Source organism: Erigeron canadensis, chromosome 2 (assembly GCF_010389155.1).
Source record: "Erigeron canadensis isolate Cc75 chromosome 2, C_canadensis_v1, whole genome shotgun sequence".
Classification (NCBI taxonomy): Eukaryota; Viridiplantae; Streptophyta; class Magnoliopsida; order Asterales; family Asteraceae; genus Erigeron; species Erigeron canadensis.
The window spans coordinates 11103083-11117368 of record NC_057762.1 but is presented as its reverse complement, the minus strand read 5'-3'; the positions used below and the strand labels follow the sequence as shown (position 1 = coordinate 11117368).

The 14286-nt window shown below is 34.5% G+C and overlaps 2 protein-coding genes across 2 annotated transcripts; one reads left to right on the top strand and one right to left on the bottom strand.

Moving 5' to 3' along the window:
• The first annotated feature begins 797 nt into the window (after positions 1-797).
• Positions 798-5335, top strand: LOC122589910 (potassium transporter 10-like). The gene is made up of 8 exons (XM_043762241.1): positions 798-977; positions 1973-2198; positions 2379-2624; positions 2780-2830; positions 2912-3172; positions 3352-3519; positions 3608-3862; positions 4329-5335. Exons 1-8 carry the CDS (start codon positions 858-860, stop codon positions 5315-5317), a joined length of 2316 nt encoding a protein of 771 aa, XP_043618176.1. The 5' UTR covers positions 798-857; the 3' UTR covers positions 5318-5335.
• Positions 5336-5399: 64 nt separating this feature from the next.
• On the bottom strand, positions 5400-13750 carry LOC122587012 (phenylalanine--tRNA ligase, chloroplastic/mitochondrial). The gene is made up of 10 exons (XM_043759069.1): positions 13472-13750; positions 11202-11392; positions 9873-10079; positions 8979-9096; positions 8298-8374; positions 8041-8220; positions 6961-7005; positions 6530-6634; positions 5761-5874; positions 5400-5678 (listed from the first exon to the last, which is right to left on the bottom strand). The coding sequence occupies exons 1-10, from the start codon at positions 13683-13685 to the stop codon at positions 5628-5630; spliced, it is 1302 nt and encodes a 433-aa protein (XP_043615004.1). The 5' UTR covers positions 13686-13750; the 3' UTR covers positions 5400-5627.
• Between the last annotated feature and the right edge of the window lie 536 nt (positions 13751-14286).

Below are 14286 nucleotides of genomic sequence, written 5' to 3'. Positions count from 1 at the left end.
TACATTCTTGCAAATACGATTTTTACATTGATGGACAGTTTTGAAATTATCAAATCAAAAAGTCAAAATAAAAATTGGGAAGGATGTAAATTAAAAAAAAAAAAACTAACGAACGTGGGCAACCTTAATGGAGAAAAATTAACGCGTTAGTTGTGGGGAGGAAAAGTGAAAAAAGTGTCATGTTTAGGAACGGATTGGGCAAAACATGCCAAGTGGAGGGACGGAAAAGTAATTTTCTCTAATCTAAATTTTAAACAAGAGCCAATATGGGCTTAAGCCTTAAATATGTAATATGGGCTTAAATTTTCAATTTGAACCGTACCTGGGCCGTCGCCCACTTTGCCCAGTACCACGACCCTGGGTATATGGTTTCCAAAGACGTAGGATACGACTAGAAATCACGTAACCGATAATCAAACTAACATGTTTTTCCATTTTTTAATGCATCTTATTATCAACACATGATAAATTAAATAGCAAATTCAAATCAATATCAAAATTGTCAAAGTTATACCAATTCGTTCCTTTCTTGATACATTTGACACACACATATATATATTTGTTTATATCTTATGCATGTAAATCGTTTGTAAAACTTGTATCCATTTGGCCAATATTAGAAGATACCTGCCGTTTGATACATTTAGGTTGTACGTAGACCAGAAATGACACATACCGAATGATCCAATGTGTTCATTTTGATATGATGTGAGATCGAGAAGATCGTATATTCCACTTGAAAGAGTTATGATATTTGTCGATTTTATTCAATTTGAGTAAGTCATGCATATTGATCGAATAAGAATTAGTAGAAGATGAATTAATTAGTAGATATAATTTGAATATTAGAACATACAATGGAAGAGAATATAGAAAAGGAGAATAAAGGGAAAGGTGGGATGTGGGCTTTGCAGGAGAAGTTTGATCAGCCCATGGATGAAGAAGCTAGCAAACTCAAGAATATGTACTCGGAAAAGGTGCATTTTTCGATTTACTACTCTTTCTTTCTTTTTATCTAGTTTACTGGCTAGCTAGGTTGAACTTGTTTGTATGGTTTTGTGATTGGGCCCGGGTCAATGTGCTCTTAATCAACCTAAATCTTTTTGGTTCTCAATGAGCAGCATTAAGACTGCTCATTGTGTTCTAAATGAACAACATTGCTCTCAATGTGCAGAATCTTGCTCTGAATGAGCCTCATTGTGTCTAAAGGAGCAACATTGTGTGGCAGTCCAAGGCGTCGCTTCTCTGTTTCAAGACCCGAAAATATTTTATTTTTCTACATAAAAAATAAAAAGGAAAAATCCAATTGACAGTGCTGACTTGTATTAGGATTCTTTGGAGTTGAAACCAACATATAGACCAATTAAAAATGTTAAATAGAGATTTGGACCCAATACTAATAAAATTAAAGGGTAACTCTTTTATTCTTCTTTCACAATATGTCAATATCTCCAACATGACCCATGTTAACTTGAGTGACATATTAATGCAATCTTTTATACTGGTTCAGTACCATACATACTAACATGAGAGGACCCCAATCCGTGTTTTTGTGTTCACATCAGAGTACCCTGCATCGTTAGTTAACAACCTATTCCAGTCTCTCGAGGTTAAAGCTACTAAAGAACTTCTCCATGCCCCCAAATTTTCTAAGGGTCATATGAGTATGTTTGTGTCTATTTCGACAGAGTCTTAGTTTTTTTAAACTCTTAGCAGCTGCAATTTTAGAACTAATCTATATCTAAGCAAAAATAGTTAGCTAAGGTGATTTTCAGTTCTTTTTGGCAATTTTCGTTTCTAGTTACCTTAATTAAGGTGAACAAATCTGAATTTTTGTGAAGTGGTATATCATGCTTCCGATCAACCATTAACTTGACATGCAGATTAAGATATCAATCAGTCCTTCAAGTATGCCCGCCTGCCCGGTGCAGTTAGCATTTGTTGATATTATGTATCTGTACCCTTGCTACAGGAATGTTCTTGGATGCTGCTTGTGCGGCTTGCATTTCAAAGTCTTGGTGTTGTCTACGGAGATTTGGGAACTTCTCCTTTATATGTTTTTTACAATACTTTCCCTGAAGGGATCAATGACACCGAAGATGTCGTGGGTGCACTTTCTTTGATCATATACTCTCTTACACTTGTGCCACTCATCAAGTATATATTCATTGTTTGTCGTGCCAGTGACAATGGTCAAGGTATTTAGGATCTGATATTAAGTCTTAGTTAATCAAGCTAAATAGTTCTTATTTTCTTGGATGGACTTAATCAGACATGACGGAATGATATATATGTTGATATGGACATATGATCGCCGAAGATGAAAAGGTTGATGTATATGCTCAAACTAACAGCACAAATTTTCACTCACTGTCCAGGTGGAACATTTGCTCTTTACTCGCTATTGTGTCGGCATGCAAAAATCAAAACAATTCCTAATGAACATCGAACGGATCAGAAGTTAACAACTTATAGTCATACCCCTATTCATGAGAACTCATTTGCTGCAAAGACCAAATGTTGGTTGGAAGCTCATGCACTAAAAAAGAATGCACTTCTTGTACTTGTCCTTGTTGGAACATGCATGGTGATTGGAGATGGAATTCTAACTCCTGCAATTTCGGGTGAACTTTTCTTATTTATTTATTTTTTTTTTTGTTGGGGGAGACGGAAGATGATGTTTATTAATGATGTTTAGGCTTTAATAATATACCATTAGCAGTATGTATCTTCTGTGTCATATATCAAAATCTCTAATAATGATATGTTCTTTAAGCAGTTTTATCGGCTTCTGGAGGTCTCAAGGTAAACCACCCGGGGATGAGAAATGGTATGTCTCATTAAGTAAGTAAATATTGTCACAAACTTCTAACTTGCATATAATATGCTAATGAATTGTTACTTGTTGCAGAGTTTATCGTTGTTGTTGCTATTATCATACTAGTTTGTTTATTTTGCCTGCAACATCATGGTCCTGATAAAGTTGGGTGGCTCTTTGCTCCAATAGTGTTGCTTTGGTTTATCTTAATCGCAGGAATTGGAGTTTTCAATATTTTAGAACATGACACGACAGTGTTGCGTGCCTTTTCACCATTGCATATACTTTGGTACTTTAGAAGGAGAGGGAAAGATGGTTGGACATCCCTTGGAGGGATCTTTTTGAGTATCACAGGTGATTCCTCGGACGCTATAAGTGTAGGAAGAAAAATTACAATTTTAAGCATGAAAATTCTCATTAACTTTCCATAGATTGATTACTCGTTAATTGTACAGTTAGTGATTTGTGCAATCTAGCTCGTGAATAATTTAGCTAACTTATCTGATAATTTTTTTATTGCTGACATTAAACAGGGACTGAGGCTCTATTTGCTGATCTAGCACATTTTCCGCTTTCAGCAATTCAGATAGCATTTACCACTGTTGTGTTCCCTTGCCTTCTTCTAGCTTATTGTGGACAAGCAGCCTACCTCATGAAAAACAAGGATCAAGTCTATGATGCATTTTACCGTTCTATCCCAGGTTTGCAAATTTTCAAATGGTCCATTGTTAAAAATAGTTAATAGTTTTTTATAAATGATAATAATATGCATAGTTTGGAATGTTTCAGAATGTATATACTGGCCAATGTTTATCATTGCAACATTATCTGCCATTGTAGCAAGTCAAGCTTCTATTTCAGCTACATTTTCAATAATTAATCAAGCATGTGCACTCGGTTGTTTCCCTCGAGTCAAAGTTGTTCATACCTCAAAGAAGTTTATTGGGCAAATATATGTTCCAGATATCAATTGGCCCCTTATGGTCCTTTGCATTCTTGTCACAACTGGATTTCAAAATCAAAGCCAAATCGGTAATGCTTATGGTAAGCTTTCTTGTAAGGATTAAAGTCCAAACCTCTAATTATGGCGTATCAGTTATTGTTGGGTTTAACTATTTAACCTTAGACTTTATGAGGCGGATTAGCGGATATTTGATGGAGTGTTGTGGGTTGCTGAGAGTTCTTTCAATTAATAAAAATACACTACCTGATAACTAGAACATGGGATTGTGTTCTGTCTCAGACGAGTCAACGGGTCAAAACAATATTTGGGTAAAGTAAGAACGGGGTCAAGCATGTTGAATGTCGCCCAATGTTTATTTTGAAACTTACAACCGCCTAAAACGTGTGTTTTTCAAATGTTCGGAATACTATACTGATAATACTTTGTTTATAACTATTGAAGCATCAACTATGTATAGATCACATTTGTGTTATCCCAGTTAAAATAGGCATCAGATCTTACTCAAATATATCTATTTGCTTAATTTTAAGTTCACTCCATTGACAGGCACTGCGGTGGTGATAGTCATGTTGGTCACAACTTCCCTTATGATATTAATCATGATACTCGTTTGGAATTGTAACTGGGTCCTTGTTTTCCTTATGACGTTCTTCTCACTAGTGGTGGAATGCACTTACTTTTCAGCAGTTGTCATCAAAGTTGATCAGGGTGCTTGGGTACCACTAGCGATATCATCTCTGTTTCTTGTCATCATGTATGTATGGCATTATGGCACATTAAAACGGTACGAGTTCGAAATTCAAAATAAGATCTCATTGGCATGGATCTTGAGTCTTGGTCCAAGTTTGGGTCTTGTTCGCGTTCCAGGCATTGGACTTGTGTACACCGAGCTTGCAAGTGGGGTCCCGCGTATTTTTTCACATTTTATTACCAATCTACCTGCAATCCATACTGTTGTCGTATTAGTATGTGTTAAGTCACTTCCAGTATACACAGTCCCTGAAGACGAAAGATTTTTGGTAAGACGAATAGGGCCCAAAAATTACCGTATGTTCAGGTGTGTTGCAAGGTACGGTTATAAAGACCGTAAAAGAGATGATGAATTTGAAAAGAAACTCTTGGATAGCATATTTTTGTTTGTAAAACTTGAATCTTTGGTAGACAAAAGTTCCGATTCCGATGACTACAGTTTATGCGACCAAGACACCTTCCATTCTAATGATTTTAACAATGACACCACACTTTCTTCAGTTGTTGACATTACGGTTTCATCAAATGAGTCAGTTAGTTCTGGGTCATCATCTAATCGCATGGAGACAGAAGAGTTGATGTTCCTAACAAGGTGTCGGGATGCAGGGGTGGTACACATATTGGGAAACACGGTTATAAAAGCAAGGAGGGATTCAGGGTTTAGTAACAGGATTTGTATTGATTACTTGTATGCATTCTTGAGAAAGATATGCAGACAACATAGTGTCATTTTTAATGTTCCTCATGAGAGCCTTCTAAATGTTGGCCAGATAGTCTATGTATAACTCTTTTATATTTTCCAACACGAGTAAATAAACGTATTTAAATATATTTCGGCAGTTTTGAATGGTGTCAAATAACACGAAATAAAGACCAACGCAAATTTGATTGATAGTACTTTAAAGTTTACATATAGTTCACATTCTTGCTTACATGCTAGAAACTACACTAAAACTTATAGAAATTGTTGTATGGATCAAAATAAAGACAGGTGCATATAACGTAACAATGCAGCTTATGAAAATGTCATCAATCGAAAACAAATGCTGTAAATAGATGGAAGGTATTCACAAAACTTCATTATGATAATGAAAACTATCTTAGTTCAACATTCATCTCACTTTGCACCTTGTCTCGAACATTCCACTGCATCAATTCCAACAAATACTGATGTCACAAAAAAAGAGGATTTAATCAAAAAATTAGAAAACTTTAAATCCGATGATACCTGTAGTTCGTTAATTTCCTCGTCTGTAAGAGAACGCTCCATGGAGCGATATGTAATCCTATAGCAATGACTGGTCATTCCCTTTTTGTTGGTGAAGTTGTCAATCAGTTGTACCTGAATGTTCAACAAAAAAGAATAAGGCGGATACATGGCCATTGGTTGAGTTGGGTAACAGCCTAACGTCATAGTTGGTTCGAGTTGAAATGGTCCAGATCGGGTTGGACTGTCCAAGAAACGTTACCCATAATCAACCTATTCAGAAGTAAATGGATGAAAATGTCACCTCTACATAAGGACATGGGTTTGAGTTATAAAAATAGTATCTTCGAGAAATACTTATCAGGGCTTATCTTGAATAACCTTAAAACCCTACTGAAGGTCTTTTAGCCTTTTAGGTTATTGGACATCCAACACATTTCTTCTTGAACTCTTTAAAAACATTAAGAAAATACAAAGTTCTTACCAAAATAACAATACTAAATAATCTAGGGCTATACTAAGGTGTTATCTGGTAGTGAAAGTATATTACGTGAGAACAAACACTATTTTACGAAGTGTTCTTTGGTAATCATGAGATTTAAATGATTTTAAGGTAATCTTGAATTGTTGACAAATGAAAAAATATTTTTATGAAGTATTCTTTAGTAATCATGAGAGCAACTAAAGCTAGGGAATGGACACTTCAAATTTTTTTTTCCCAATTATCCTACTATTTTTTATTTATTCTGATTTAATATTATCAGGGATAACCAATCAATTGATTTCATACCTCTTCGGCGAGATCACCAGCAACCCCTCTGACAATCTCACATAAATTATTTTCAGTAAATGAATCATTGATCCAGAAACTCATGTCTTTATAACAAGGCGGATACTGCAAACAATAAACTTAATGTTAAATTTATTATAACATAGCTGAAGGACAAGAAAAATAAAGGTTAATGTTACCATTTACCCTTTTATCATATGCACATGCACATGTACCATTTACCCTCATAAGTGTACCTTCAGTTCACAACTAAAGAGCATGAATGAATGCAGGAAATATATTTTTTCTTTTCAAGAATATAAATGCTTGCCATTTTTAATACTTGGATGAAAAAACATATGGAAAAGTGTATCTCGTTATCCATATAGATGAGTAAAAGACAATGAACTTAACTTTTTATAAACCATGTGTATATAGATATGAATTTATACCTTTGAAAATGGCTTGAACTTGATCCCAAGTTGACCTTTCGTAAACTGCATCAGTATGGGTAGATCATGGAAAATACATTAGCCATCCTTAAATATCAATCATGGAATAGTGACATCGGTTGTACTAAAGCCTTCCATCTAAAAAGCCAGTCATAACTAGAGGTGAGCTTTGACTCATTTTCTTATTGATAGATCGAATTGGGTTATGCCTTGTAAAACACTTAAAAAGGTTAGCTTTAAGGAAAAAGGTTCAACTGTGTCAAAAATTGTCCGAATCATAACTTTAATAGATAGATATTCTATATTACGAGAGATAGTGCCCGCGCGTTGCGGCGGTGAGATGGTAGGGGTGATAGGTCAAGTCATAGAGTATGATAGCCAAATGCCTTAACCGTACGGGCTTCGCCCTCGGATTTAAAAATTCATCGAAAGTATATCGAATGACATCTCTAATAAAAGAGCATGAAATTTTAAGAACACCCGTATATTTTTTATAATTTATCGATGTACGGTTTTTGAGATAAAAGATTTTGAATAAATTAGAGGAATAAAATGATTTATGGAGGAGAGAGAAAAATGAGTGGTTGAGATTTGAGGAGAGGGAAAAAAAATGAGTGGCTGAGATTTAGGGAAGTGATAAATCTACAACTATTAGTCATCTACAACAAATGTACATGTTTTACTGCACAGTTTACAACTGCGTAAAGCATAGATTGTTGTAGATGGCAAATAATTGTTGTAGATATATCATTTCCCTGAAGTTTAAGGTTATTATAGGTATATTAGGTAGAGATGTTTAAATTAGTGAATAAAGAATAGGGGTATTTTGGGTAGTTCAAATCATCTTTTCTTAAAAAAAAAGGGCAAAATGCTTTATAAGATAGTATTAGATATGATCCAAGCAGTCATATTATTGTAAAAACAGTGTATATTTAACCTTACCCGCCACTTACTGTATATATATAAAAAAAAAAAAAGAACCCTTCTAAAATTCAAAAAAATATAGTGTTTTGTATTTACCCCAGCCCCACCAAAACATTACCAATGTTGACTGTATCAACCAAAGTACTAGTGAACTACCTGAGACGTAAATCGCTTATCAGTAGACCAAAAGAGTCTAATATCAGGGATGTCAAATAGGACCATTGCCAAACGCTCCAACCCAAGTCCAAAAGCCCAAGCCGTATTATCAGTTTTTCCACCCCGTTTTAATATTTCTTGTTCCATCACACCGCAACCAAGAACCTCCAACCACTTCTCCTGAATAATCATTAACACTAAATAATCTATTAGAAAATACAACACATTACATGGAGATGGATCAAAGTAAGTTTTACCTGGAAATATATCTCAAGTTCAAAAGATGGATTTGTAAATGGAAAATAAGAGTCAACCCAGCGCATTTCGACCGCACCTGAAATTTCAATGAACAGTAAATTGCCAAAACGTATTGATTCTTTACACGAGTAAATGCATCTCGTAATTGCATACAAGATCAAATTAGTACCACAATAAATAATGTATGCATTACTTCCAAGTGCAAAACTGCAAGATTTTACCTATCACTTACAGATCTAGAGTGCCCCTTAATGATGGTACACAGCTTTCTTTGACCAAATAGTGCTATCAATAATTTTGTAATAACTACTGGTCAGCCAACAAATGATCTCAAATTACGACTTTGCAAAAAGGGAGATCATGCATTTATGGAAACATGCAACAGAACGTCATTTTTTTTTCATATGAGCGTTCACCTATTAATAACTTTAATCTAACATTAACAAAGATAATATGATCTCTCGTACCATGAAAGTACAACTTTCTAACAAACTATGACATTCATATAAGGATTTGCTAAATAGCCTATGGTTAACACATAAAATGTTGTACATTAGCAGTTAAAGTACTTTTAGTGAGTTGTTAATGGTTATTTTTAAGTACAACAGTTTAATGTCTGACAACGATAGCCCAAGGTTATGGTTAGCCAGATCCAGTAGATAATAACTTCGAACCCTTACCAAATAGATGACGTGCCAAACCCTCGAGGCATGCTTTTAGATCTTGTGCAGCATATGCAGTGCCATCCACGCCGGAACCATTCCAATCATTTGGAGTGAAGACTCTAACTCCTTCCATCTGCAAAAACTCATATATAGAACCATTGAGCACTCAAAAATTAAAAACAAGGTTTTGGGAGCATTCGGATGTATGATTTGAAACTGATGATTGTGACTTAAATTATGCAATGAATCTAATGATCAGTTACTTTACATTTTTTTTGGGATACCAGTGTTCTTAAGGTAACCATGTGCAGCAAATCTACATATTCATAAGGTTATAAAGTGCTAGGTTTAATAAGGTTTTTGGGGACGGAATTTGTGGTGACAACCAATAGGATTTCTAGCTTTCCTAATTTCTTCCCTAGCCGAGTGTGAACGATTACACTTTGATTTACCATTATAAAGTGTTAGTTTCATTCTCTGAGCGAACAAAGGGTAAAATCAAAACAAACTTGGCTAAATTATATACATGGAGAAAACACGTCGAAAATCGCGAACCTTCCAAATTATTTTATTCATATAATTGTTCAAATACTCTAATTTTTCTCTATCATATTTTACACACTAATTCTTCACAGCAAAGCTTCAAAAAGTTATTGGACAACAGTGTTCGGTGTTCCTGGTCAACCCAAGCCTACTGCTTTCCACCCAAATCAAAGACCTGCCCGGTTTGACCCATTACCCAACCTGTCCATTTTCCAATCCATAGTTTTGACCCTAAATAGTTAAAAAATCATATTACAATCACTTTAAGCCAAACACTAACAAATGATTATTGTAATAACCATCAAAATCTGCATCCAAAGACCCCCTTAGTTATTGGTAAAAGTTAAACAAAAAAAAAAAAGATACCTGATGGAATACAGGGTAATGAGTTGAATCAATTGAGTCTCTACGATAAACATCACCAGTAACAAGAAAATTGGCATACCCTTCCCTTAATAGATCAGCCTGATGGGCACTAGTGTGGCACCTCAGCACAGTTTCTGCATCAACATAGTATGTATCATTGTAACTCCTGCTTACATGATCAGCAGGCACTAAAACGTCATCAAAATTCTGCATGAAGAAAGTGTCAATTAATGTAAAAAACCACTACGCTAATGAATATGCAGAACCTTATTTAATGATACAGAGAGTCACATACACCCACAAATATCATATATTCATATATATCGAGTAAATAATACATTTATGAAAAAAGTGGAACGAAGTGAATCCTAATTCATTGTCAACTAAATTCCTTCTTATGCTAGAAGAACAGAACGTGTAATTCCTGATAATTCTCATCTTGTCTTTTTTTTTAACAGCGAGTTAGTAGTTAGCATTCGAGACACCACAGTGACATCCAATTAAGCAGTATACGGTGCACGAACCACTCATGCCTGGATGAAACCCAGGACTCTCGTCTTTTTGATTCCACATTCTCACATTTCACTTCTTCCTTACAGCCCAGGGAAAACAAATTTAAATATGTCCCTCTCCATTTGAACGCTGTAACCAGATAATATGTTAGAGAAACAACAATCTCTCTGAATAACTACTTCGATATTGTTCAAAGCATATTTAGTATCTTGAATGTTCATCAAAGAAAAAGTGGTAGCAATAATAAGCGAATACCACAGCTTATAACAAAACAGCAAGAAGCCAACTAAAAGCCTTGTATGACCATTTCTTTGACCATCATGATCACCTATCATGTATATTTCGAGTTGGTATGTTGTACCTTATAACATATTAATGTAATGTTCTTTTTTCTCTTTTACCAAGTGTGATGTTAATACCTCAAACACTCATCTGGTTATGTTACAATTGTTTGGCATCATGACAATCTACGGTTTTAGAGGCAATCCTACCTCATAATAAGAACATCACAAATAACAAATACTTTTTCTGAAAAGTTATAAAATTATTATAGTAATAATACTAAGAAATTATAATAACTACAACGAGCCTATAGTGTACTTGGTTATTGTCATCAACAGAAGATGGGCAAAAAGTGACTATAGATATATGTAAGACTACCTAACTATACAAGTAGTTCATCCGATTATCTGGCTTCAATTATTTAAGCCGCAATTTAGAGCTCAAAACACATAGTGATGCTAAAAACTCCAGATACAGAAATCAAGAAAACCAAAACTGGTTAAACGGTGGACAACACACACGTTAAGGGCATACCTGTTTAGTAGTGACAATAGGACAGAGATCGTCAAACTTATGAAACTGATTGTTGTAGTTGGTGTCGAAATACTCGTATATTGCATTCTTGAGGATCCCAAGAGGATGATTATCTCTCCTATGAAGCTGTAATCCAAGTTTAGTGAAAATCAAATCAGGGACATTATTTGTCGGTTCATCCTTAACGACATCTGCATCACATATTACAGATAACAATTACAAATCTAGATGATAATGGACTTCATAAAAAAGAGTATTGAGAGTAAGATAAAATGAGATCAACTTTGACTTGTGAAAGTCGAACAACTTACTTTTTAACTTTCAATTGAAGTAAAATTACCTGACTTTACATTACACTGAAATATAAATAAATAATAACCTACAACTATTATCTTAAGCGATTAAAATTACCAAAAATAACATATCTGGAAGAAGGTATCATTGGAAGAAAGTATCACTGGAAGAAAGTACCGTTTCCATGTCAATCTTGTTATCACATTGCAGGTAAAGTTAAGATGTTTGTGTGTTAATATAAAGTCATAGTTATCGATTCTTTCATTTGTTGAAATACAGGAAAGAAACTAAAGCAGCTAAACCATTTTACTTTGGCAAAAAACAAAAGAAGCATTATATTCCTAAATTACTCGCTACTAATGTTAATATTAATATATTTGATTCTTGAATGGCCGAAACATATAGGGGGAAGGCAATATGAGGCTGTTAGGCACCTAAGTTGGGTGAAAAACCCCTCACATACCTTTTTTTTAAACCATAAAAATTATGGGGGCCAAACATTTAAAAAAAATATTAAAGTATTGGTATGTGATGGGTTTTTCACCCAAGTTAGGTGCATAACAGCCCATACTCACTTTTCTCTCTCTCTCTCTCTCTCTCTATATATATATATATATATATATCTTTAAGGAAGGGTTATTTAAGAACTCACAAATAAAAAAGAACGCGAGAACAATTCTGGGCCACATATTTTCCCCACCTTTCTCTCTTTTCAATTAAATATAAAAATTCATTCAAATCATTCAAAATGCTTTATCTCACAAACCGTAAATCGTTAGATGAAAAAAAGTATATGTAGTTTTAAAATTTCGTCCTTTTTCATTAGAAATGCAATTCAATATACTTTTGACGACTTTTTAATTTTCGTTTTTTTCCCCTTGTACTTGTGTACCTACACATGTGTAGGATCTTTGTTTTCACATTTAAATTAGTAAATAACCATCTGCACACAACAATGAAGGTTAAGAGCAGAGCCCGTCAATCCATGGCGGAGCCATGGTGACAGAGGCGAAGCCCATCAGTCCATGGCAGAGCCATAGCGGCTAAGAGTGGAGCCCGTTAGGTAAATCACCCATCCTCGATCACCCCCTATGACCTATCACCCTCTATGACCTATCACCCTATATGACCTATCACACTATGACATATCACCCTCAATGACCTATCACCCCCACCAGCTACCCTTTATGAATATCCTTAAGGGCGAAGCCCGTTATGAATCACAATTTTCGTTCACCTTATGCATGTGTAGGTTATGTGTAAGTATCAAAAAGAAAAAAAATAATAAAAAGTCATCAAAAGTATATCGAATTGCATCTCTAATGAAAGAGGACGAAATTTTAAGACTACCCATACTTTTTGTTTCATCTAAAGATTTACGGTTTGTGGATAAAGCATTTTGAAAAAATTGGATGAATTTTCTTATTTAATTAAAGAGAGAGAAAGGTGGGGGAAATATGTAGCCCAGAATTGTTATCAAGTTCTTTATTATTTGTGAGTTCTCAAAGCGACTCACCCCTATCTTTAGAACATATAAGAAAAAAAAAACTCTTGTGAGGTACCAGGGCGAAATTACATCAAATGACTAGGGCTGACATGCCACAAGAACCAAGAAAAAGAAAACTTATTACATCAATTAAATAACCATAAAAATGACATCTAAACAACCGCGCGAAAGAGTTTTTTTGCTCAAGCTGAAGGAGGCACTAACTCTGTTTTTCCAAAAAAAACCACATATGGAAAATGAATGGACAGATTGAAACATGTTTGTGGGTTAAATAAAATCTATGAAAACTAGCAACTAAAATATCCCCATTGGTTTTCAAAACATGGTCACCACAAAAAGTGGGTTTATCTCCAAACAAACAGTCCCTCATTTGGGACAGTAAACACAAGTTAGCAACCAATAACCTAAATATACTAACAATAGTTATAACAATTATATTATTAATAAATTATATAGTATATAGGGGTACCTTGTTTGGAAATTTTAACACCACCAAGTTCAAGGAGTGAAGAAGAAGTTGCAAGTGTTTGTGTGCATTTGTGTCTGCGGGCGAAAAAGAAAGATGTGTTCCTAAATCCATTTACTGATGATGATTGTTTGATTTTATTAAACAAGAAAGAAGAAGAGGGTTTTGAATGAACCCTTAGGATATGGTGACCAAATGTTGCTGCAGCAGCAGCCATTCTTTCACTTCACAATTTATTTTTTTTTCTGGTGGGATTTGTGAAATGGGGATTTATGTACCGGACTACTATTGGATGATATTGATGATGACTACTATAATTATGTATTACGAGTAATTGAGTTCCCCGAGACTCGATCCCACACACTACATAAATCACATCAAACATGGCTCCTTGGTCTATAACTTTATGATTTATATATAGGACAAAATACATTAAAAAAAATAATAAAAAAAATAATCTACTTTATCAAATTTCTTAAAAAGTATCGTATTTATATTTTGATTATTAAAGGGACTGCATTTTCAAATTTTAACCAAAAAGGATAAGATCGTTAGTTTTGGGCGTTAGTCTCCGTTTACTGCCAACGTGACATTTTAGCTCATTAGAAAAGTGGCCCTATGTTTTATCTCATATGGATTTTCTTTAGGGATATTTACCTGAATAGTCTAATTAAAAGATATGGGTCTTGGTTTGGACAACATTTTATAAAATGACTAAATTGGTCAAGAAAACCGTAGAGCATAGTTACATATCACATTAGTTCTACTCATCCAATAAGCAATTGACATGTTGTCTTTCCTTCCTTTCTTCATCCCAT

Coding starts and splice junctions, on each gene's coding strand:
- LOC122589910 (XM_043762241.1), top strand. CDS start 858: ATGGAAGAGAATATAGAAAAGGAGAATAAAGGGAAAGGTGGGATGTGG. Junction 978..1,972: donor AGAATATGTACTCGGAAAAG/GTGCATTTTTCG, acceptor CCCTTGCTACAG/GAATGTTCTTGGATGCTGCT. Junction 2,625..2,779: donor TCTAACTCCTGCAATTTCGG/GTGAACTTTTCT, acceptor TTCTTTAAGCAG/TTTTATCGGCTTCTGGAGGT.
- LOC122587012 (XM_043759069.1), bottom strand. CDS start 13,685: ATGGCTGCTGCTGCAGCAACATTTGGTCACCATATCCTAAGGGTTCAT. Junction 7,006..8,040: donor ATAAGCGATTTACGTCTCAG/GTAGTTCACTAG, acceptor ATACTGATGCAG/TTTACGAAAGGTCAACTTGG. Junction 5,679..5,760: donor AGGAAATTAACGAACTACAG/GTATCATCGGAT, acceptor GAATTGATGCAG/TGGAATGTTCGAGACAAGGT.